This window comes from Oryctolagus cuniculus, chromosome 14, assembly GCF_051225735.1.
Source record: "Oryctolagus cuniculus isolate XC-2025 breed Fujian yellow rabbit chromosome 14, ASM5122573v1, whole genome shotgun sequence".
Classification (NCBI taxonomy): Eukaryota; Metazoa; Chordata; class Mammalia; order Lagomorpha; family Leporidae; genus Oryctolagus; species Oryctolagus cuniculus.
Window position 1 is genome coordinate 888722 of NC_142880.1, and position 24801 is coordinate 913522.

General features: G+C 57.9%; 1 protein-coding gene across 3 annotated transcripts in view; it reads left to right on the forward strand.

Annotated features, from left to right (window-relative positions):
• SV2C (synaptic vesicle glycoprotein 2C) overlaps positions 1 to 24801 on the forward strand; it is a 103486-nt gene that overhangs the window by 38697 nt on the left and 39988 nt on the right. For all 3 annotated transcript variants that reach the window (XM_070056298.2, XM_089312878.1, XM_070056299.2), the window contains 2 exons: positions 5832 to 6012; positions 16217 to 16368. In XM_070056298.2, the coding sequence (XP_069912399.1) occupies positions 5832 to 6012; positions 16217 to 16368 (333 nt within the window). The remainder of the gene's footprint in view (positions 1 to 5831; positions 6013 to 16216; positions 16369 to 24801) is intronic.

Sequence of the window (24801 nt, forward strand, 5' to 3'; positions counted from 1 at the left end):
GCTGACACAGCATCCCCTGCCTGTGATGGCAGCACTTGTCCCTGCCGGACCCCTGCCCGCGTGGGGCTTTCCGCACCTGCAGCCCAGACACGCTGCTGCTTCATCTAGCATCAGCTCGCGGTGCAGTGCTGTGCAGCACAGATAAGCACAGTTTTCCCTCTGGACACTTGCTTTTTCTTTAAAGGTTTATTGATTTATGTTTGAAAGTCAGGTCTCCATCTGCTGGTCCACACCCCAGGTGGCAGCAATGACCTGTGCTGGGCCCAGCCGAAGCCAGGAGCCAGAGATTTCTTCCGGGTCTCCCACTGCGGTGGATGGAGTCTGGTACTTGCACCATCATCTGCTGATTTCCCAGGCCATTAGCAGTGAGCTGGATCAGAAGTGTGGCAGCCAGGACACTGTGCCCATGAGGTTGCCAGCATCACTGGTGGTGGCCACGCCACAGGCCGGCCCCTGCACACCCGCCTTTGATGCTGTTCCTCTTTGGTTCTGTTTCATTTTGTGGCAGTTCACAAATACTTTTGGGCACACAGTGCAGGGCCACTGAGCAAAGTGTGGGGCTTGGTTTTAGGAGAAGCCTGGTAACTGTGTAAAGAACTTCAGTTTCAGGAGCATGTCCTTGGGATAAAAAAGCAGAGGATGCCCAGAGCTGCCCCAGGCATCTGCTGGTCTGGGTCCTTCCCCTCCCGGCCTTCCCTGTCTCCTCCTCACACCTGGTGATGTGTTTGCTGCTTCTGGGGGGCCCTTCTCCCACTAAACCTCAAACACCTTCAGTGTAGGCCCTGTTAGCCCCTGTGTGCCCAGGTAAAAACTGGGGTGCAAGGAAACTAAGCCATGGCCCCAGGATCATGAAGCAGGGAAGTAGCAGCCAAGAATTCAGATCTGAGCTTTTTGTTTGTTGTTAAAGAAACCTGGTTAACTCTAAGATTTATTTATTTAAAAGAACGAGAGAGAGAGAGAAATCTCACCAATGGCCTCACTCCCCAGTGGCCTCAACAACCAGGGCTAGGCTGTGCTGAGGCCAGGAGCTTCATCCCGGGCTCCCACGTGGGTGCAGGGGCCCAAGCACTTGGCCATTTGCTGCCTCCCAGGCACATTAGCGGGGAGCTGGATCGGAAGTGGAGCAGCCGGGGTTCCAGCTGCTGGTGCTCCTGTGTTGCATGTGGGTGTCCTAGGTGGCAGCTTAGTCCACTGTGCCGCAGTCTGGGATCTTAGCTCTCGCCTGCCCGACTGGAGCTCAGCGAGTACGTGGTGGTGGGTGTGGAGGAGGAAGCTGTGTGTGTGTTTACTACAACAATGGGCTCACCGCCGCCAGCACCGTCGGGGAATGCAGCAGCAGGAGAGCTGGGCTTAGCTCTAGGTGATGTCTGATGACGTGAGGTCAGTGATGATAAGCAGCAGCAAACTGTAGGCAGAGAGATGCTGTGGCCTTAGCATTGGGAGGGGCAGGGCAGCTGGGGAGGGTCTGTGCCCACTGGACTGAGCCATTGTGGACAGTGGTGGGGTCTGGCTGGGGCAAGGCCACGTGTGACTGCATGTTTGGAGGAGCATCAACTGCAGGGGAGTAGCAGTCAAGGCTCCTGGGTGAGTGGGGGAGGGAAGATCCCTAAGAGGCATGGAGAGAGACCACCCTGGCCACCCCTCCCTGGGAGCAGAGAGGACAGCCTGGCTGGCTTTGCAGGGCCCTCCCAGCGCCTGTCCCAGCCCCAGTGTTTGGCACAGGGGAAGCTGGAGGCCTGGCCTAGGGCTCACAGCTAGTTACTAGTCAGTGGAAGACTACCTAGTCCTGCTGTCTCCACCAGGGTAGCAAGGATCTCCCAGGGTGAACCTGGCGCTGGCCCACGAGTGCTCACGATGTACCCTGAATCTTGACTGCCTCAAAAGAGCCCAAGGACAAGTGGGAGAGCGGGGAACGGCCAACGGCAGGGTTTCCCCGGAAAACGCAGGTGCACTCTCCCCAGGCAGAGTGGGCCCCTGTGCAGGTGGTGGTGAAGTGAAGTGAACCAGTGTTTGGAGTGTTCTGGAAGAGAGCCTGCACAGACAGATGCCGGGTCAGTGACCTCGGTAGCAGGACTGTTGGCGCCGTTGCTGGGAGATAAGACGTTGGGGTGCAGATGGCAGCTTTTGTGCCAGAGGAATCACCACAGCTCAGTGGTGCCATCCTGGCGCCTGCCCTCAGGGAGCAGGTGGCTGTGCCCCCAGTGCTGGGCTGGAGCAGACGTGGGCACTGTGACCTGTGGGCATCACCCTGGTCTGTAGGGGTTTTAAAGATGGACATTGTTACGAAGAAGCGTGGCTGCTATTACTCTGGGAGGCAGGGATGACAAACTGAAGCCTCCCAGCCTGTGGACAAGAGGGGGGCAGTGTGTGTGCTTCTGGGCCGATTGCCTGCCTTGGGGATTCCCTGTGTGTGTCATCCATCTGCTTTGGAATTCTCTGCACTGCGCATTTCCTGGGCACGTCCATCTGCTCTGGAGTTCCCTGCACTGTGCTTTTCCCAGGCAAACCCATCTGCTTTGGAATCCGTGTGTGTGTGTGTGTGTGCGTGTGTGTTCTGGGCAAACATGTCTGCTCTTGGGTTCCCTGGGCTGTGTGTCTCCTGACAGGTCCTCCTGCTCTGGAACCCCGTGTGTGTGTGTGTGTGTGTGTGTGCGCGCGTGTGTGTTCTGGGCAGATGTGTCTGCTCTTGGGTTCCCTGGGCTGTGCATCTCCTGACAGGTCCTCCTGCTCTGGAACCCCGTGTGTGTGTGTGTGTGTGTGCGCGCGTGTGTGTTCTGGGCAGATGTGTCTGCTCTTGGGTTCCCTGGGCTGTGCGTCTCCTGACAGGTCCTCCTGCTCTGGAACCCCGTGTGTGTGTGTGTGTGTGCGTGCGTGTGTGCGTGTGTGTGTTCTGGGCAAACGTGTCTGCTCTTGGGTTCCCTGGACTGTGCATCTCCTGACAGGTCCTCCTGCTCTGGAACCCCGTGTGTGCGTGCATGTGTGTGTGTGTGTGTTCTGGGCAAACGTGTCTGCTCTTGGGTTCCCTGGACTGTGCATCTCCTGACAGGTCCTCCTGCTCTGGAACCCCATGTGTGTGTGTGTGTGCGTGCGTGTGTGTGTTCTGGGCAAATGTGTCTGCTCTTGGGTTCCCTGGGCTGTGCGTCTCCTGACAGGTCCTCCTGCTCTGGAACCCCGTGTGTGTGTGTGTGTGTGTGTGTGTGTGTGTTCTGGGCAGATGTGTCTGCTCTTGGGTTCCCTGGGCTGTGCGTCTCCTGACAGGTCCTCCTGCTCTGGAACCCCGTGTGTGTGTGTGTGTGTGCGTGCGTGTGTGCGTGTGTGTGTTCTGGGCAAACGTGTCTGCTCTTGGGTTCCCTGGACTGTGCATCTCCTGACAGGTCCTCCTGCTCTGGAACCCCGTGTGTGCGTGCATGTGTGTGTGTGTGTGTTCTGGGCAAACGTGTCTGCTCTTGGGTTCCCTGGACTGTGCATCTCCTGACAGGTCCTCCTGCTCTGGAACCCCATGTGTGTGTGTGTGCGTGCGTGTGTGTGTTCTGGGCAAATGTGTCTGCTCTTGGGTTCCCTGGGCTGTGCGTCTCCTGACAGGTCCTCCTGCTCTGGAACCCCGTGTGTGTGTGTGTGTGTGTGTGTGTGTGTGTTCTGGGCAAACGTGTCTGCTCTTGGGTTCCCTGGGCTGTGCGTCTCCTGATAGGTCCTCCTGCTCTGGAACCCCATGTGTGTGTGTGTGTGTGCATGCATGCGTGTGTGCGTGTGTGTGTTCTGAGCAAACGTGTCTGCTCTTGGGTTCCCTGGGCTGTGCGTCTCCTGACAGGTCCTCCTGCTCTGGAACCCCGTGTGTGTGTGTGTGTGTGCATGCATGCGTGTGTGCATGTGTGTGTTCTGGGCAAACGTGTCTGCTCTTGGGTTCCCTGGGCTGTGCGTCTCCTGACAGGTCCTCCTGCTCTGGAACCCTGGCACTGCTCATGCATCCTTGGAGTTGGCTGCTGGGCGTGTGAGGTCTTGTGCTGTGGTCTGTTGGGAGGGGTCATTTGCGTCTGGTCAGCCCTGCGACAAGTCTGCCTACACACGGAGGCCCAGGACAGCCACCAGCTGTACAAGAACCTTGTCTCTAAAGATAGCTGTTGTCTTGGACTGTAGCTACTCCCAGACCTCTGCGCCAGCTGAGCTCAGCCCTGTGCTAATTGGTGTGATGGCCACCATACTTGGCCAGGGGCTTTGCCCCGGGACTCATGTTGATCCGTGAGCCCTGTGGTTAGACTAACTGGGGGTGACCCTAAGCAGCAAGCGGCATTGTGCTTCTAGAACAGGCTTCTCGCCTTGCGCTGCCGTCGCTGGGACCTGACTGAGAACAGCTTGAGTGAAGCAGCAGATGCGGGGAAGGACGAGGTCAGGACTCCTGCAGAGCCTTGGCCAGATGGGATCTCCAGCAATACTCCTAGGACCCCCTCCTCGGGTGCCACGCCGAGCTCCACGTCCCTCACTGATCACATGGTTCCCTCCTCGGGTGCCACGCCCAGTCCACGTCCCTCACTGATCACACAGTTCCCTCCTCAGAGCCACGCCCAGTCCACGTCCATCACTGATCACACGGTTCCCTCCTCAGAGCCACGCCCAGCTCCGCGTCCATCACTGATCACACGGTTCCCTCCTCAGAGCCACGCCCAGTCCACGTCCCTCACTGCTCACACGGTTCCCTCGTCAGAGCCACGCCCAGTCCACGTCCATCACTGATCACAGTTCCCTCCTCAGAGCCACGCCCAGTCCACGTCCATCACTGATCACACAGTTCCCTCCTCAGAGCCACGCCCAGTCCACGTCCATCACTGATCACACGGTTCCCTCCTCAGAGCCACACCCAGCTCCACGTCCATCACTGATAATGTGGTTCCCTCCTCAGAGCCACGCCCAGCTCCACGTCCATCACTGATAATGTGGTTCCCTCCTCAGAGCCACGCCTGGATGTGACTTCCGTTACTGATAGCACCATTTACCCAGATGTTTTCGCCCTTTGGAGACATCCCTCACCTAACCTGGTCATAGCTGCCGTAATGTCCTGTGGACAGAGATCTGGACGGGCTGTGGGGCTGTTTCTCTGGAAAGCAGTGGGTGGAGACTCCCAGTGATGGAGACCTACAGTGAGGACTCGATTCCCCCTGCTTCCCTGAGAGGGGAAGCCAAGCAGGCCAAGTTCAGTGCTTCTCAGCACACACAGCTTGGTACCCCTTGTCCAGGCTCCTGAATCAGTCTCTTAGGAGCAGAGCTAGTGGGGTTAGGATTAACCCTGTGCTCGCTCAGCCCACAGGTTCTCCAAGGAAGAGCTTCTTCCCTCCATGCTCCCAGTGACCCCATCTCCCACTGGGCCCCAGCTCTCCAAGGCCAGTTCCAGAGCAGGATGGAGTCTGGAGGGTTGGGGTGTGGCCCGCACCATGGGTGAGGCAGAGACTTGGAGCAGGGCAGGCTCCACCCTGACCTGGAAGCCCTGGACGTGGTCCTCATCTTGGCAGAGATAGAGCTGCAGTGGGTCCAAGTCCAGGATGCCTGTGAAGGACACTCGGGCCAGCCCACTGTGCACCTGTCTGCAGGGCTTAGAGGCTGCCTGTCTGTCTCCTGTGTGTGGGACAGCAGACCCCGTATCATCCCACCAGCCCTCGCATGGGCCAGGGGGGCCAAGGTGGCCCCCGCACCTCAGTTGCCACCTGAATACTGACTGCTGTGTCCCGAAGGGTGTGTTTCATGGAGCCTCCCCACGGAGGGTGCTGGGCGTGTTTTGTTTGTTCATTACTGTTCTGAGTGTCCTGCCTATCTCTGATGCATCTGTGTTCCGTGTCTTGCAGGCAGCATCGTGTACCTCGGGATGATGGTTGGGGCCTTCTTCTGGGGTGGCCTGGCGGACAAGGTGGGGAGAAAGCAAGCCCTGCTGGTCTGCATGTCCATCAACGCCCTCTTCGCCTTCCTCTCGTCGTTTGTCCAAGGCTATGGCTTCTTCCTCTTCTGCCGCCTGCTCTCAGGATTCGGGTAAGGGTGCTCCGCGTCTGGGTGTGTTTGTTCCTCGTGGTGGTTCTGGTTCTCCATGCCGCAGAACCTTATTGCCAAGAAACTGTCCCCTTGCATGGCCCTGCCCTGCCTCGCGTGGCCTTGGGCCCCCTTGCTGGTTCCCAGAAGGCAGTGGCCAGACACCGCGAGAGGAAGCTCCGGCTCGCCGCTGCTCCTGTCTCGCTCCCTTCTGGGAAACTGCCGCTGTTTCGACGCTTGCCTGGCCACAGCCATTCCTGCAGTGCGTTGTTTTAAATATTTATTGTACTTGTTTGAACAGCAGAGTTTTAGAGAGAAAGGGAGAGAGATTAGAGAGAGCTTCCACCTGCTGATTTGCTCCCCAGATGGCTGTAAGAGCTGGGCCAGGCCAAAGCCAGCAGCCAAGAGCTTCATTCGGGTCTCCCACGTGAGTGCGGGGCCCAGGGATTTGGGCCGTCTGTGGCTGCCTTCCCAGGTACATCAGGAAGCAGCTGTATTGAAAGTGGAGCAGCCAGGACTTGAACCAGCACCCACGTGGGATGCTGGCACTGCGGGTGGAGGTTCACATTGTGCCACAATACCAGTGCCCCACACAAATGTTTATCCTAAACCCTGGACCTAAGCAGGAGCTGGCTCTGGTCCTGCCTGCCATGAATGAATGAATGAAAGACCCACACCCATTAGTCATACTCTTAGACCCATAACTAGAGCGTCACACTGACGTGTTGCCCGGTCTGTGGGCTTCGCCTATCTACCGATAGGAAGCCTCCATCCTCAGACACAGTGGGTTCTTTAGTGAGCTCCTGACTTCTGTTCAGTTAACGAAGAAATGCTGTTAGCCAAGCACAGTGCATGGAGTGCATGGTGTGGCGATGATGTCATCATTTTCTTCAACTCGAAGCTTTATCACTACTAACTGAATCCCCAGACTTAGCAGTGCCCTTAATCAGGAGTGATGAGAGAATCCTGCCTTCATCAGGGGCCAGCGTTGTGCAGTAGCAGGTAAAGCTGCCTCCCGCAGCGCTGGTATCCCATGTGGGGGCTGATTCACGTCCTGGCCGCTACACTTTTGATCCAGTTTCCTGCTAATGGCCTGGGAAAGCAGCAGAAGATGGCCCAAGTGTGAGGGCCTCTCATGTGGGAGACCTGGTCGAAGCTCCTGGCTCCTGGCTGGAGCCTGGCCCAGCTTTGGCTGTTGTGGCCATTTGGGGAGTGAATTGGTGGATAGAAAACCTCTCTCTGTCTGTGTCTTTCCCTCCCTAACTCTGACTTTCAAATAAATAAATAAATCTTAAAAAAATAGTTTTTCTTAGTAAAGTACTGAAGATGTGTAGTTTCTGATTCTTCTTTTTTTTTTTAAAAAAAGATTTATTTATTTATTTGAAAGTCAGAGTTACAGAGACAGAAAAGAGGCAGAGAGAGAGAGAGGTCTTCCATCCACTGGTTCACTCCCCAGTTGGCTGCAATGGCTGGAGCTGCGCCGATCTGAAGCCAGGAGTCAGGAGCTTCTTCCGGGTTTCCCCTGTGGGTGCAGGGGCCAAAGGACTTGGGCCATCTTCTACTGCTTTCCCAGGCCAAAGCAGAGAGCTGGATCGGAAGTGGAGCAGCCAGGTCTTGAACTGGTGCCCATATGGGATGCCAATGCCTCAGGCCAGGGTGTTAGCCCGCTGTGCCATCGCGATGGCCTCCCTCTGATTCATTCTTGAGGATATAGAGACCTCCTTCTCAAGGTGTCTGGTGTAAAATGAATCTCAGAAAATATAGCAAGTAAACAGGGAGTGTGAGGGCGTCAGGGCTGGTGACGGGCTTGGGAAGCCGGCGGCGGTGGTGTGAGTGAGTCAGCATCACAGCCTGCGGGGCGGGATGTGGTTTTGTGCAGGGGGTGGAGTGGCTGCGTGTTGCCCCCGCTGCACTGTGCCCTTGGCGCCTCTGGGCTCCCCTTCCCGGTGTGCTGGGGGCGGTGTGAGTGGTGCGGGTGTCGGGAGCTCTCGTCTGCTGGAGATTAGGGACCGTGTGGAAATGTCTTCTCTTGGGACAGAAGGTCAGAGTCAGTTACCTGCTTTGTGATGACAGAGAGAGAGGGGCTTTTCCTCCAGTGCCGGGGTTCGATTTGTGTGCCGCTGGCTGAGGACACAGTGGACTCTGGAACAGCTGGGGGTGATGGGGCCAGTGGGGTGTGGACAGCACTGCTGAATGCACGTGGTGTCACTGGGGTGTGGACAGCACTGCTGAATGCGCGTGGTGTCACTGGGACTGTTTGCTAGGGGCCCTCCAGGGAGTGGCATCCATCTTGTCACTGAAGAGGCCATGGCTTCCGTGTGCCACCTTCACCCCAGCAGCAGTATCTGGGAGCGGCTGACCGCAGGCTTCTCTGAGAGGCGCCACTGAGACCCAGAGACTCAGAGGTGCTCGACTGTGGTCACATCACCACATGAATTCCTTGCCAGCATGGGTGGGGACCTCAGCCTGCTGCCCTGACAGGGAAGGGCTGGTGTCATGGCCACGGCATACCCCACACCTGCAGAGTGTCCGGTAGCATATATGGAGCAGGCTGGAGGCAGAGTGGAAGCGGGAAGGGAGGTCACAGCTCCAGGTGCTCCTGCCTCCGGTGTGAGGGTCTGATGAGGGCAGAGTTATTTATTTATATTTGAAAGGCAGAGATATGAGATAGAGATAGAGAGAGAGAGAGAGAGAGAGAGAGAGAGAGAGAGGGAGGGAGGGAGGAAGGAAGGAGGGAGGGGGAGAGAGAGAGAATCTTCCATCTGCTGGTTCACTCCCCAAAAGGCGGCAACATCCGGAGCTGGGCCGATCTGATGCCAGGAGCCAGGAGCTTCTTCCTTGTCTCTCACATGGGTGCAGGGACCCAAGGGCTTGGGCCATCCTCTGCTGCTTCCCCAGGAGCATTATTAGGGAGTGGATTGGAAATGGAGCAGCCGGGACTCAAATTGGTGCCCATATGGGATGCTGGCACTGCAGGCGGTGGCTCAGCCACAGTGCTGGCCCCAAGGGCAGGTATTGAAGGTCCCTTGTTGGGGAGAAAGTGGTGGTGACTTTGGAAACACCCTGAGCAGTCCCTGTACGCTCCTCACAGACATACCACATGGACCGCCCTCCCCCTGTGCAGGAGATATGAATCCAGGCAGGTTCACACCTGATCACCTCTCACCGGAGTCAGGGCTGCCTGCCTGCCCTGTGCCGTGGCCCAGGGCATCCTTCATGGTGATTCTGTCCATCTGTGCCCTGACTCCTGCCCTGGGTCTTGGGAGTCCCTCACCCCACCTGTGTTTCCCAGGTCCACTCCAGTGCAACTCAGCAAGCCCCTGGCACCCACCCCACCCCCTGAGACAGCGCTGGGCCTGTCTCAGCTGGAGCTGGGCCCTGGCCAGGGCAGAAGTGGAAGGAGGCACTGCCCCCACGTGTCAGCCAGGGCCTGGGGGAGGTCACAGGAGCTGAGGGTGACAGCGGAGGAAGCTAGAGGAGCCTGCTTTCCACGCGAGGTCGTGTTGCTCTGTGCCGGTGCTCCTGAGCCCAGTGGTGGACGCGCTGTGTGGCTTCCCACTCCTGAGCCCGGTGGTGGACGTGCTGTGTGGGTTCCCACTCCTGAGCCCGGTGGTGGACGCGCTGTATGGGTTCCCGCTCCTGAGCCCGGTGGTGGACGCGCTGTGTGGGTTCCCGCTCCTGAGCCCGGTGGTGGATGTGCTGTGTGGGTTCCCACTCCTCCCTCTGTTAAAACTTGGGCCAGAGAAGCAGCACCCCGAGCAGCCCTGAAGTGAGAGTGCCAATCCCCACAGCTGACCCACACCTGGGAGACCAAGGACACGGGGTCCTGGGGTGTCAGGATCGGGAGCCGCTGGCGTTGGATACCTGGTCCCTGCCAGCCGTGCAGCCCTGGCAGCAGTGCCTGCCCCTTGCCGGGACTCCCGCCCCCTCCCACCAAGGGCACCTTGGAGCCCTTGCGCTCCTGTCCCGGGCCCACAGAGCTTTGCCTTCTTGGTGGTGCCTCCTCTCCATGGCTGGAGGTTGTGTTGGGGGATTCCGGACTGGGCCTCTGTCTGTGAGGGGAGGTCCCAGGACCCCAGCCCGCAGCTGCCCGAGTCCCACACGGAGGAGTGCAGTGTGCCGTGGAGCTCTAGATGAGGGCGTTGTACGTGGCTGTTGCCCTGTGTGTGCAGGTGCAGCACCCGGGGTTGGGGGTATTTTCGATGTGCAGTTGGTTGATGAGTCTGCAGATGTGGGGGGAGGGCAGGCAGGCGGGCGGCGGTGACAGATGGCAGGTCACAGCGACAGTCGCTGTGGGCAGGTCCAGGGCCGTGGCGGGTGGCCCTGCGCTCCTGGAGGAGACAAGCTCGGCAGTGCTCACCTGATCTCAGCAGAAGAGGTCACCTTGCCTGGGCCTAAGTCTGATTCGAGTAACAAAAGCTCCGGTTGGAGTCACGACCCCTCGATGAATTCCTAGTCTCAAAGCCCCCCGAGTGGAGGGAGGCCAGGCCCCCGAGGAAGACGCTGCTTCAAGCCAAGGCGGACTTCCTCCCGGCCTTCCCAGCAGGGCCTGTGGCCTCTCACCAGGGTAGCTGCAGTCAGGAAATTGTTCAATTTCTTGGTGCTGAGCTAACCCAGCCTCTGAGCTGAGACCAATCCCAGGAGACTCAGACGTCCCCGGGGTCCACCAGGCAGAGCAAGGCTTTGGAGGTAGGGCGAGTGGTGGGCCCAGGTGTCACCGAGACCGCCCTGTGCCCGGTGCCTTGTTCTGGAACACACGATGGCTCCGAGCCGCTCAGTGGTCAGGGGAGCCCCCACCTCCCACAGCTCAGGGCCTGTCCTAGCTCCTGTGCTGGGACAGAGGAGCACCAGGGGGGCCTGGCCGCAGAGCAGCAGTCCAGCTTGCAACTCTGAACCCTGGGTCTGGGCACACCTGTGCTCTGTGTGACTTCACTCCTGAAGTCCTGGGCCAGCTGTTAGGCTCCTCCCCCTGCGGTCGAAGGTCACTGTGGGTCTGCCCGGCTCCCTGGTTTGTGATTTCATTTTCTCCCAGCGTCTCCCCTTTGAATGCCCTCCATCAGCTCTCGAGCCTGTCTCCTGGGAGCAGGCACGTGCCTGGCTGCCGTCTTCCACGCGACTTCCAGTGTGTGTTCAGTGCAGTGATTGCCCTGTGGCCTCCACAGCCACTCCCCTGTCTCTCGCACAGGCACAGACGCTCCCTCCCCTCTGTTCCGGGTAATTAGAAAGATGGGAATGGAGTTGGCATTGAGGGCTCACTTTCCTTTGCTCAGAATTGAATTATTTGTGTCTAGTCACTGTCAATTATGGGGACGATCGCGCATGGGGCGCCAGCCAGCGTCTGAGGAGGGAGCTGCTCGGAGGCCTGGCGTGCTGAGCAGAGCGGGAGGGTGGGGCCGACAGCCGGGAGGCTTCCTGCGTCTGCAGCGGAGGTGGAAGCGGCGGCGTCACAATGCCCACGTCAGAGCTGTGGTCCGTGTCCACGCTTCCCGGGGTTAGAATCTGGAGGACACCTGGGCATTGTGGACATGACCACCACCAGTGAGAAGTCTTCAGATGTGACCTCGCTCGCTCACAATGGTTCTTAGCAGCTGGGCATGCAAAAGCAGTGCCTTGTTCTTTCTTTAAAGTTTTATTTATTTGGCTGAACGGCAGAGTGACAGAGAGGGAGAGGAAGAGAGATCTCTCTGCTGGCTCACTCCCCAAATTTCACATCAGCTGGGGCTGGGCCAAGCCGAAGTCAGAAGCCAGGAACTCCACCTGAGACTCCCATGTGGGTGGGAGGGACCCAAACCCTAGGGCCATCTTCCACTGCCTTCACAAGCCATTAGCTGGCAGCAGGGAGCTGGGTTGGACTTGGAGCAGCCAGGACCCTTAACTGGTGCTGTGATGCCGACGCTGGTGTTACGAGCCATGGCTTAACCTGCTGTGCCACACGCCAGCCTCTGGACCTGTTTTATGAAAGGAGAAACTTGAGGACCTATCAGGTTACTTCCAAACGGTCAGCAGCCCCCAGGTCTACTTTTCAAAACCCAGTTCTGGGCTACAAGATTTTCCCTTCAAAGGTAGTTTTTCTGTTAAGATGTCTTGTTCCCCTAATGTATTAGAAAAGTGCAGGCTCATGTAAAAATTCTTACAACTTTGAAAATGTGTCCCATCAGTCCCCCAGTGCTTGTCCTGGACAGATCTGAGTTCACACTCTGTACCTGAGGACACATGTAAACCTCAGGGACCCTGTGAGGACGGTTCTATCTGGCATAGCTTTGCCCGTGCACCCTAGGTAAGGAAGGTCACACAGTAAGTGAGGTTGTCGGGTTTCAGAGCTGGGCAGTCTGGGTCCAGAGCTGAGCTCAGAACCGCCAGGATGTGCTATGCTCGGACTCAGCTGGAAGCATCTCAGGTTTTAAATGGCACCCTGTCTGCCTCAGGGCACCCCGCCATTCCCGCCCTGGCAGGTGCCCGCCCTTGCTATCACAGAGGGACTCACCCTGTCTGTCACAGGGCACCCGCCACGCCCGCCCTGGCAGGCGCCCGCCCTCGCTGTCACAGAGGGACTCCCCCGTGTCGTGGGAGGGTGAGGTGTGTATGCCAGCGGCCGTGTCTGTGTTCCTCCCTTGGATCCTCACCACGCCTGCTGCCATCCCGTTCCCCGTGTGGTGCAGTGAGAATGCTCCCTCCCCCTGAGTCAGTGGCTGAATTCTGTTTCTCAAGGCAGCGCTGGGTCCTGGGCCACAGCCATGCTGTTCTCCCCGGTGTCACAGCTCGGTTGCTGTGGTGCCTGGAGCTCCGCAGGTGCGGGGCTTGTGACAGGGGCCGTGGGTGGGGCCTGAACTGGTGCTGCGTTTCCTTAGCAGAGCACTGGTTTTACCCAAACTCTATGTTCACAAATGAATACTTCTAAAATAACCAAGTTTGCTTTCTTCTTTGTAGGTTTTGTTTATTTGCAAGGCAGAGTTAGAGAGGGAGATACGGAGAAAGGTCTTTATCTGCTGGTTCACTCTCCAAATGGCTGCAGTAGCCAAGGCTGGGCCAGACCAAAGCCGGGGACCTGGAACTTTATTCAGGTCTCCTCTTGGGCCATCTACTGCTGCTTTCCCAGGTGCATTAGCAAGGAGCTGGGTCAGAAGTGGAGCAACTGGGCCTTGAACTGGTGCCCATATGGGATACCGGCATGCGGGCAGCAACTTAAATCATTAGGCTGCAGTGCCAGCCCCAGATAACCTAAGTTTTCTACCAGTTTCTTCTCTTTATAGTTTACATAATACCAAGAAACCAATAACTTCCCATGTCACAGAATACTGGTCTTGCTCCTGTGACTTGGAACATGGAGGCCTAGAGCTGACCACGCATGCCCATGTGCCGATGTGGGCAGAGCAGAGCCTGCTTCTCGTTTTATTGTGGGCTAGGTTGGGCTTCCTAATCCAGGCTCTTGCCTCTTACTTAGAGAAGCGTTCTAAATACAGGCACAAACACAACGTGCAAAGTGATAAAGCTTATTTACAAAGTGAGGAAAGCGCTCATACACACATGTGGGCGTTGTTCAGGGAGAGTGGGCCAGGGAAGGGAAAGAGAGGTTTTTATATGCTGCTCGCTTAGGTCCACGTGGAGAGACAGGGATTCCCGTCTGCTTCGCCGGGCTTCTTATGATCTTAGAAAGGGAAGTGTTTGCATGTACCACCCCAGGTCCCAGGGAGGGGTCATCTGATTGACAGCTGGGTGGATGAGATTACATGGGGCAGGGGAGGTGTGGCTTCCAGCTGTGACCCTACTCCAGCTCCCTGACTTATCCCAAATCAGTTTGACCCTGGGTTTGGCCACCAGTGAGTGTTGGTCATTGTCCTCCCCCTCCTCCTCCCCATGCCTCCCCCTCTCCCCCTCCCTCCTTCCTGTCTCTCCTGATCACGTGTGACAGCTCAGGCCTCCCTCGCAGCCTGCACCCAGCCTGTTAGGGGGTGTCAGGCCTGTGCTTTGTGGCACACCCCAGGGCTGGGATGTTCCGCTTCCTTTAATGACGTGGGAGATGCTGGAAGAGCGTCTCTGGACCCAGCGCACAGACGAGGAACGCCCTCTGCCGAGTCAGTGCCTTCCTCTGTCTCTGCTGGTTGTGACTGGGGGTCAGCGAGACGTTGTTCTGCGAGCTATCTGTGAACCCAACCCCTCCCAGACTGTCCGCCAGTCTTTACGAACCTGAGTGCTCGCCGGGTCCTGAGCTGCCGGTGTCTGCTCCCCCGGCTGTGCCGCTGTCAGCCCTCCTGCAGAACACAGGACCCCAGAGCATCATGCAGCTCTCCTACGCACGTTCCTCCCAGGTCTGTTTGCAGTGGATGTGGGAAATGGAATCCGAGCAGCCGCCTTCCCTGGCACAGGGAATGCAGTGTCCGGCCTCTGTGGTTTCCCTTCAGACCGTTCTCAGTGCACCTGCTGTTTCACCTTAACCTCCCTGACCATTCCCTGCAGTCGGGGATGAATCTGACCCACTGACCCACCGTCTGCTCTGGGCTGAGATGCGGCCTGGCTATGGCTTTGCAGGTTTAGGACATTGGACCTCAGTCTCCCCGTGAACCCGTGCACACCCCTCACCCTGCAGGGCTGAACAGATGGAGCAGACACATCTGCTGCTCCTGACACAGGAGGGATATTACCTGCGAAGCCACTGCGTTCTTCCCTTACACAGGAACCCAACCGATGAATTTGCCTTTGGTTATCCCTACAGATTTATCTGTTTGGAAGAACATCAGAGAGGGAGGGAGGGAGAAAGTGACAGAAAAGGAGAGAGAGAGAGAGAGCTAGCTCTCTTCTATCTGCTGGTTCACTCCCCAAGTGGTGGCAAGGCCAAAGCCAGGAGCCAGGAACTCCGCTGGGTCCCCCACATGGGTGGCAGGGACCCAAGTACTTGAGCCATCCTCCACTGCCTTCCCAGATGCATCCGCAGACAGCTGGATTGGAAGCGGGGTAGCCAGGACTCAAAATGGCACTGTAATACCAGATGTTGGTATTGCGAACGGCTTAATCCACTTCACCGCAGTGCCAGTCCCTGCCTCAGGCCGGCAGGGAAATGAATGCTTCATGGCCTTTTCCAGATGCCTGGCATTGAGTCACACGCAGACGTGTGAGGCGTCGTTTGCATGTGTACTGGCAGGTGCATCACTTGTGTGTCTGTGCGTGTGTGATTGTGTGTGTGTAAGCTTAGTGTGTGCCTCGGGGGGAGGTCCCCGCTGACTCTCAGAATGTGTCTTCATATGGAGTGTTTTACTTCTATTTACATTTCTATAAAGTTGCAAGAACCTAAAATTAACGTCACAAAGCGCGTGGGTCACGGGGTGCATCTAGCTCACTGCACGCCTTGACCACTGTCACAGCACGGCGTAAAGGTTGCACAGGGCATTGTGCACAGTCTGTTCCTGTTGTTCCACATCTTGTAAAATGGTTCCAGAATGCACACGTTGCCAGGACATTAACAGTGACCGTTTTCCACACTACCTTACGCTTACGTCAGGTAGTAGTACCAAACTTGGGGTTGAGGTTTATTTAAAGTAAGGACCCCATGGCCCATCCCCCTAGAATGAACAAACTGTGAACCTGAGTACAGGCCATGTCCTGTTCACACCCGGCCTGCACAGCTGAGCCGGCCCCACTTGGTTGCTGTGTGAACCCGTACCTCCGTGTTTTGTTCTGTCTGTGTCCCTTTTGTGGGTGCTTGGTTTGCAGTGATGTCTGGTAGCTCGGGACGAGGACCGATCTCAGAAGTGACCCACAGGTCTGTTGTCAGCCTGGCTGGGTCGCAGGCAGGCACAGCCGTCGGGAAGACAGTGGGGCAGGCTGCAGACGGCTCTGGGAGTGTTTGAAATTGTTCCCACCTATCATAGCATCTCTGCTCAAAAAAGTGAGTTAATGGGAATGCTAGCTAGATCAAACTAAATCATTGCAACTGCTATTAAATATCCTGTGGACCCCCTCCCCAGCCCTGGAAACCTGAGGCCACGCTCTACGTGACACGGGTGGGTACCACTGCCTCCCCTGGGCCCCAGAGCCTAACTGCAGATTCTGGAGGGATAGAGAGCCTGCACAAACCCTGCAGACTCACCGTGTAACACAGCGGGAGGAGGTGCATGCTCCTGGCATGCCGGGGGGGGCGGGGGGGAGGGGGGCGGGTGTTAGGTTTGCGCTGGCTCTTCCCTGGCCTCTCATGTGTTCCCTATGCCTTTTGCAGGATCGGAGGGGCCATCCCCACCGTGTTCTCCTACTTTGCGGAGGTGCTGGCCCGGGAGAAGCGGGGGGAGCACCTGAGCTGGCTGTGCATGTTCTGGATGATCGGCGGCATCTACGCCTCCGCCATGGCGTGGGCCATCATCCCGCACTACGGTAAGAGGCCGGCCTCACGGCAGCGTTGTGTTCCTCTCTTTCAGTGCTGGTCTCACAGCAGCTCTGCCATCGAGTGCTTCTTGCTTTCGAGGTGTCTGCGAGCCCCCCCCCCCCCCCCGCCCCTAGTGCGGAGATCTGTATAGAGTGGGACTGTGTCACCAGACACGGGCATACCTGTTCCCTAGCTGGTCTCCCAGGTCAGTGTCACACAGTTTAACCCCCTAGTGACACCATCTGCCTGCGTCTGTGGTCAGGTCCCACAAGACCGGCCCAGCTCTGGGTGCCAGCAGCCAGGCCAGACACCCCCTCCATGTATCTGTGTTGCTGCAAAGAGCAGGCTTGCATTCTTTGTAAAGGCTGAATGGGGTGTGTGTGTGTGTGTGTGTGTGTGTGTCTGTCCCCGTCCTCTGTGTTCCCATGGGGATTTCACAGTTGCTTTCTTCTGTGAAAAAGTATCTTGATTTTGCTCAGGATTGCATTGAATCTGTAGATCACTTTGGGCAGATCAACATTTTGAGAACCGTAATTCTTCTAATCCATAAACACGAGACACTGCCACATTGATTTGTGTCTTCTTCAGTTTCTTTCAGTTTCTTTGCAGGTCTATGTCATCTTCAGCATACAGATCTTGCCTCTCCTTGGCTGAATTTACTCCAAGTCCTTTGTTCTTTTTTTGATGCTATTGTAAATGGAATTGATTCTGCTGCTCTCTTTCAGTTGGATCATTGTTCATAAATAGAAACAAAATGAGTTTTTCTGTGTTGACCTTATATCCTGAAACCTTCCTGAGTTCATTTGCTTCATAGCTTTTGGGGGAGCCTAGAATGTTCTCTGTGTAAGTTCCTGTCACCTGCAGAGAGCCAGCAGCTTCCTGTCTGTTGTCAAGGCCTGGTCTAGCCAGGGCCTGCAGGACCATGCTGGACGGAGGTGGTAGAGGGCATCCTTGTCTTGCTCTCGCTCTTAGAGAAGCTGCTGACCCTTCAGGGGGCCTGTTGGTGCTAAGTGAGGGACAGGCAGGCTGATGGGTCCAGGCGGGGTAGGGGAGACCGCGTGGGGGAGAGCCTGTTGGTGCTAAGTGAGGGACAGGCAGGCTGACGGGTCCGGGCGGGGTGGGGGAGACCGCGTGCGGGAGAGCCTGTTTGTGGTAAGTGAGGGACAGGCAGGCTGACGGGTCTGGGCGGGGTGGGGGAGAGCGCGTGGGGGAGAGCCTGTTGGTGCTAAGTGAGGGACAGGCAGGCTGACGGGTCTGGGCGGGGTGGGGGAGACCGCATACGGGAGAAGAGTTGAAACTGGGCTGAGTTTGCCGAGCTGCTTGTGCCCACGCTGCTCAGCTGTGGAGAGGGCAGGAGAGGCAACACAGGGCTGCGTGCGTGACCAAGGTGCCTTCCACTCCCAGGCAGCCCCTGAAGCCCGCAGCCCTCTTCCCGGAATGGTCTTACAACACAGAAAGTGCACCGAGTGGGGCTGTAAGGAAGATTGTTTTGGTTAGATTCCACAGTGTACCGCATCCGAGGGAACCGCAAACAGGGACGGGGCTGCTGGCTCCACGGCTGCCAGTCGGCTTGCACTTCTTCCTAAACGCTGGGGACCACTGGGCCCTGGTTCCCTCCATGGGTGCTGGTCGGAGGACACCCAGCAGGCAGCCAGGCCCTCAGCCTGTCCAGAGGGACTAGCTGTGCGGCAGGGACGGCCCCCCCACGACAAGGCTTCTTGGTGGCTTGCACGGGTTTTCATGCACATCAGTCCCAACACCGCTGCCGCGGCCATGACAGCCTCGCTGCCGCCACCGCTGCCGCCGGCCTCAAGGCCCCATCCACGGAGAGCAGCTGGCAGCACGGAGGGCAAGCCTGAGTCAGTTCTTCCTCTCAGGGCAGTTACGGATGGGCTCATTTCCTCGCCCTGCTCTGGCACAGATGTCGGTGGAGCGCCGGCTGTGGGCGCAGTGCATCACCGCCCCGGGGCGGGGGGGGGGGGGCGCCTGACGGATGCTGCCATGCGGCTGCGGTGGGTGCCTGCAGTGGAGAGATAAACACCAGCCGGGCCGCGTTGCAGTCACTCACGGAGACATTGATCGCGGCTGAAGCCGAGTTGCTTTCAAAGCCAGCGGGCGTTCAGGGTTTCCAGCCGTTCTCAGCTTGGCCTTTCGGAATAGACCCTAGGCGTGCTTGGACGTAAGTGATAGTTTTCCACAACAGGGGCTGAGACAAGACAAATGGAGATTCATCCATGAAGAAAAGGGCAAACAGAAAACGGAGTCAGGACATGGTGATGAGACATTTACTGATGCCCTGAGAGGCGCAACGCTGAGGAATAAATTAATATCTTTAGTGAAACGAGGCGATGCCACGAAATGTCTTGGCAGCAAGACGAGTAGGGCAGGGTTCTGTTTTCCCCTTCTCAGGGCTGTGTTGGGTTTTGTCTCCTGTTCTGGGCTTTTCTACAGCGAGATGCACTCCCCTGGAGCGAGGGGCCCACAGCGAGCGTCTCTAAGGCTGAGACCCGGAAATGTGTTGAATGTAGTTAATGAGAAATAACAGAGTCCGGCGCCGCGGCTCACTAGGCTAATCCTCTGCCTGCAGCGCCGGCACCCCAGGTTCTAGTCCCAGTCGAGGCACCTGATTCTGTCCCGGTTGCTCCTCTTCCAGTCCAGCTCTCTGCTGTGGCCCCGGAAGGCAGTGGAGGATGGCCCAAGTGCTTGGGTCCTGTACCCACATGGGAGACCAGGAGGAAGCACCTGGCTCCTGGCTTCAGATCAGCGCGGTGCACCGGCTATAGCGGCCAACTTGGGGATGAACCAACGGAAAAAAGGAAGACCTTTCTCTGTGTCTCTCTCACTGTCTAACTCTGCCTGTCAAAAAAAAAAAAAAATACAGAAGAGTGCGGGTCTCGTTGAGGCAGAATTGAGTACGCGCAGTACTGCCGTGCCAGTGGTGCTGGCTGTCCCAGCCTTGGGCTGACATGTTCGGGGCTTGCTTCTCTGCAAATCTCAGGCTATCAACTTGGTGCAAAAAGGGAATGAAGATGTAGGAAAAGCACAGTAGGACGTCTGTTGACCGAGTTTCAGATCAGAAGAGGAGCCCGCGTTCTGCTCCTCCGTAGCTCGCAGGCAGGGTCAGCGCGTCTCGTGAACTGTGTCTCCTGCGGCCGAGCAGCGCCCTTTCTGCATCCAGCTGATGGAAGAGCAGCAGGAGCGGCTGGAGGACGAGCCCCCCACCGCCCACCCCCCGCTGGAGAGGAGGTGGAGGGAAGTATCTCAGTCCTGACCCAGGAATCGTGGCCGCAGAGGTCCAGGAGGGGCCTGTAGCAAATCCCGTGCCGTGCCGTGCCGTGCCGTGCCGTGCCGTAGCTGGGCCTCTTTCTCTCGAGAGTGAACCGTGGGCCCTGGCAGCAGGTGCACCGTGTGCAGGTCAGCAGCCCACCGACTTCAGCTCAGCTGTTTGTGATCCAGCACCCGGGGGCCCTGCACAGTGGACAGCAGCCCTTCACAGCTTCAAAACAGTTTATCTTTCTTTGCTGATTTTTCTGGGTCAGCATAACACATGAGGGCCCTTCAGAGTGTTCGTGGAATTGGGATGAAGAGATCAATTTGGGAATAAGCATTTAGCTTAGCACCTGAGGTGCCGCCAGTCCCACATTGGATTCAGTTCCTGGCCCTGGCTCCTTCCTGCCACTTCCTGCAAGTGCAGACCCTGGGAGCAGCCCTGCTGGCTCCAGCACTTGGATCCCAGCCGCCCGTGTGGGAGACGGGATTGAGTTCCTAACCACAGCCGGGCTATGGTGGGAATGTGGGTTGGACACTAGCGGGTGAGAGCTCTGTCTGTCTCTCTGCTTTTCAAATAAATAATAAAATTTTTTGAAGATAAATTTATTTAGATGTGAAAAATTTATAGATCCATGTTTTTTCCTGATACATATTTTCCTTGAACTTTTTGGAGACTCCCCCATAAATGAATACAGATTTCATAGATACAGATTTCAGGGCGTTTTGCACCAAAATTTCTTTTAATGCCATTTTATTGAGCTTTTTGAAGTTCCCGCATACATCCATAGCCCTAAAGATGAAGTGCCCTGAAGACAGGAGGAGAAAGCGCAGTCCCAGTTGGCACCCCCAGTGCTTGGTGTCAAGATGAGGTAGCAGTGGTGCCTCCGTCAGTAGGGCAGGTCTGCACTGCACGTGATCTGGTGACTGGTATTAAGCCGAGCTGTGGCGCTGACACAGACCCACCCCAGAGTCCTTGTCCCATCTCACACGGCCCTGCGTGGCACTGGGAGAGGTCGGTGGTCAGAATCTGCGCTGTCCGGCTCCCGCTGAGTCGGGCGTGGTGTGAGAACACGTTGTCCTGTGCCATTGGTAATCGAGTGTGTCCTCACTTCTTGGTGTCCGTGTGCGTCTCCCGGTCTTCCCACATCCATGGCCCCGCCATGTGTCTACTTAAGCTTTCACATGTATTTCTGCCACAAGCCCGGCCTCCTCTGAGGTCTGTGCACCCGACGCTGCTCGACTGCTTCTGGACCCACCCTGTGGTACAGCCCAGTCTCAGGCCGTTCCCTGAGAAGAGTGGAATGGGGGGTTTCCCCTGTGTCGTTCATTCCCCTGGGTCTGCTGCCTGCTTTGGTCTTGCCCCTGGATGTGCTCCCCTGGGTCTGCTGCCTGCTTTGGTCTTGCCCCTGGACGTGCTCCCCTGGGTCTGCTGCCTGCTTTGGTCTTGCCCCTGGACGTGCTCCCCTGGGTCTGCTGCCTGCTTTGGTCTTGCCCATGACGTGTTCCTTCTGGGCGTTGGACGCTCTGGAAGCTGAGCAGGCAAGGCTCGCTGCTGCTGCCAGGCAGTGACCGGTGGCCGCTGGTCCAGGCCGCCTGGCACCAGGTAGACGGTGCTTTCTGCGGCGCAGAGCCATCCTTCTCCTGACTGGAGGAAGAGGCCTGACCCCGGGGCCCCCGCTGTCCATGTCCTGATGGAGGAAGAGGCCTGACCCTGGGGCCCCCGCTGTCCATGTCCTGATTGGAGGAAGAGGCCTGACCCCTGGGCCCCCGCTGTCCATGTCCTGATGGAGGAAGAGGCCTGACCCTTGGGACCCCGCTGTCCATGTCCTGATGGAGGAAGAGGCCTGACCCCTGGGCCCCCGCTGTCCATGTCCTGATTGGAGTAAGAGGCCTGATCCCTGGGCCCCCGCTGTCCATGTCCTGATGGAGGAAGAGGCCTGACCCCTGGGCCCCCGCTGTCCATGTCCTGATGGAGGAAGAGGCCTGACCCCGGGGCCCCCGCTGTTCACGCAGATGGAGACGTTGCTCTGCGTGCCCTGCTGCTCTGAGAAGGTTGTGGTGAACGGCTCTCTGGCTTTCAGCGTCGCGTCTCCACCTGCAGGACCCCCAGCCTCCGCTCCCTCAGTTCCAGTGAGGCACCTCCTGTCCTGTGTCTGCCTGGGGTCCCCCAGGATCTCGTAGGTTCCCTTCCCGCTGCCCTGCCCTAGTTTCTTTGTTCCCCTCGCTCCTGCTCAGGGGAGGGAGAAGGCAGAATGTTGCTCAGTTGACCACTGTGGAGAAGTCACACGTTAGTGCCCCGTGTGGGGCCGGCACACGCAGGAGGTAAGTACCGAACTTGGCAGCTCCAAGTCAGGACGTGGGGGACCTGCAGAGCTCTGGACCTCGATACCTGGACTCGCAGGAGCCTGGGCTCACCTGGACACTTGTCTGAGCCTGGAGGGTCAGCCTCGTGGGCAGGCGGCTGCTTCACAGGCTGGCCCAGGCCACTCCGCATGAGGGGCCCTTCACAGCCCGGACTGCCCTGCCTGCCCAGCACTCACAGTCACAGAGGGCCCAGGCAGAAGCTGCTGGGAGTTTACTGGCCTCACCTGGGCAGCCACACGCTGCCGCTCATGTGGCTGCTGTGCCCTCTGCACGAGGCCACCAGCACCAGGACATGGTGTCCACGGTGTCCACCTTCTTGGTGTCCTCCCGTAGGACTTTGGGCTGTAAAGTCCTGTGTGACTGTGGAGCCAAATGGCACTCCAGCCATCCTGGCAAACATGCCTGCCCTGTGGACAGGTGCTTAATGAAGGAACATCATCAGCCTTCAGGCACCTGCCAACCTCTGTGAAGGGCCCGTTGGGCTCTCTCAGGTCCCTTCTCAGTCAACACGAACTGGAGTTTCATTTCCTGGCACAGCTCAGAGGCTCCTCGTGGGGCCCCACAAGCCTGGGAGAGTTCAGCTGTGAGTGAGCCTGCTGTGGGCCTGCTACAGGCATTTGCTGGGGACGAGTGACCTTTGGAGCAGATTTCCTGGGGTGGTCTTCAGTCTGCTGTCCAATACACGCCAGATGTCAGACTTAGCACAAGGTTTCGTCCTGCCTCACGTGCCGTCAGGGACCCAGAGCCTCCCCTGATCACATCCTCCTGCCCCACGAGTCCTTGGTTGCTTCGCGAGTTCACCCTGATCCTGTCCTAGGATCCTGTCCAGGCTGTCCCTAGGGTTCCAGGTTCATCCCCCTGAGGCCGCCAGAGGGACCCTTCAGATGTCAGCCCACCCTGCCCCGTGTGCGTGCTCTGCTTATGCTGCTGAGCCGTGGCCCTCCAGGCCTTGCTAGCGGCCAGGGTCCTGCCTGGGCGGCGTCCTGGCTTCCCTCGCGTTGTGCGCTGCGCGGAGGCTGTGCTGTGCCTTCCCCTCTGTGTTGTGTTCGCAGTCACCTGCGTCTGCAGTGTTCTTCCCTCAGACCCCACCACACTGACTTCTGTTCCTTGGAGCGGCCGTCCCTGGCCACTCCCTGCAGCGGCAGAGCCACCCCTGTGCAGATGAACCGTGGGTGCTCTCTGTGGCTTCTCCAGTTAGAATGAAACTGCAGGTGGGCAGGAGTCAACGGCATATGCCTGACACACAGGCTCCCCCATCAGTACCTGGAGTGGACGGTGGGTGGGTTACTCGTGGTGGAGGACGTGCCCGCCCGTGGGTTGTTTTGCTCACTTGGGAAACACTGATGCACCGTGCAGTGTGCCAGGATTCAGTCGAGGCCTAGCCCAGTGCTGTCTGAGAGAAATCCAGTGGCAGCCACACGCAAATCATCTCAGTTCTCTAGTAGCCACAACCAGTAAAAATGAGCATGTACAGTGATGCTTCCAATCTGTAGCCCGTCTGTGTCCAGAGTAGCACTGCAGCACGCCGTCGAGTGCACAGGTGGCACACGTCACCTTTTGTGCGGACGAGGCCTCATTTCCAGCACGGAGCTCTCACCGTGCGTCTCCACCTGGCTGGCGTGGGTGTCCACAGAGACCCTGCACAAACCCAAGCGCAGTGCTGTTTGCACTCGCTCCCCAGTTCTCTGTCCCCTGGTGCTGAGTGGACTGGGTTCCAAGGCTTGACCTGGTCACCACATTCCCTGCTCATGATGGGGCGGGGTCTGAAAGGGGAAGGAAGCCATGAGCACTGGGTGCTGGCTAGGGGCTGGGCGTGGCTTGTGGGCCTTGGGTCCGAAGATGCTTCGGGATGGGATTGTTGGAGCCAGCGCAGGTGGTCGATCCCAGAGCACAGCTCACTCAGCCCGCGGAAGCCTGCAGCGCACTCTGAACAGGGGCTCCGGTTCCTCCGTGTGGCGAGGGTTTTGTCAGGGGCACAGCACTCACAGTGTAAAAGCGCACGGAGACTGGTTGCAGGATTCCGAGGGCAGGTTTATCTCTTCAGTGTGCTGCACGGTGCCCATCACCAACACAGGATGCGGGGTTTCCGACTCGGTGCTGGTGTCCTGACAGCCCCTGCGTGTTGAGGGATAGCTGGGAGCTTGCAGGGGTCAGCTCCTTGGGCCCACATCTTGAGGGCCATTGTGGGTGCCTTTTTCCTGACTGCCTCTTCCCCTGTGCTGTACAAGGAAACCAGAATACAACGCAGAATGCCCTCATGTTTATCTCGGTAGAAAAGTGAGCATCGGCAGCGTATGGCTGCTGGAACGATCATGGAGTTGCGGCCTCAGAGCGGGCGTGTGGGCCTGGGCTCGGCGCTGTCTGATTTATTGTTGCAGCCCTCACGATGACAGCATCCGCACATTTTCCCAGCAGCCCCAGATCTTCAGAGCAGCCGGGGAAGGAGGCCTGTTTGTCACTGTAGACGGTGTCCTCGGCTGCAGGGCCCTGCAGCTGCGGACTGCGCCCAGCAAAGATGCTGGCGGGAGGGACGGGAAGCTGCCGCGGACTCTGCACTCCGTGTGCAGCCAGCGAGCAAGACACGGGATGAGACTCGGGGCCCCCTCCCAGCACACGCATGCTCACGCACACACACACGCCCTGACGCCACTCCCTGGTGAGAAAGTGGGGCCATCGTTAGTGGGGACCATGGGGGTGAGACGGAGGATGGGTGGTGCAGGTGGAAGCTGCAGAGCTGAGCGCAGCCCTTGCCCTGCTCTGAGTGAGTGGAAGTGGTGACTTGTCTAGACGGCTATGGATGGCTCTTG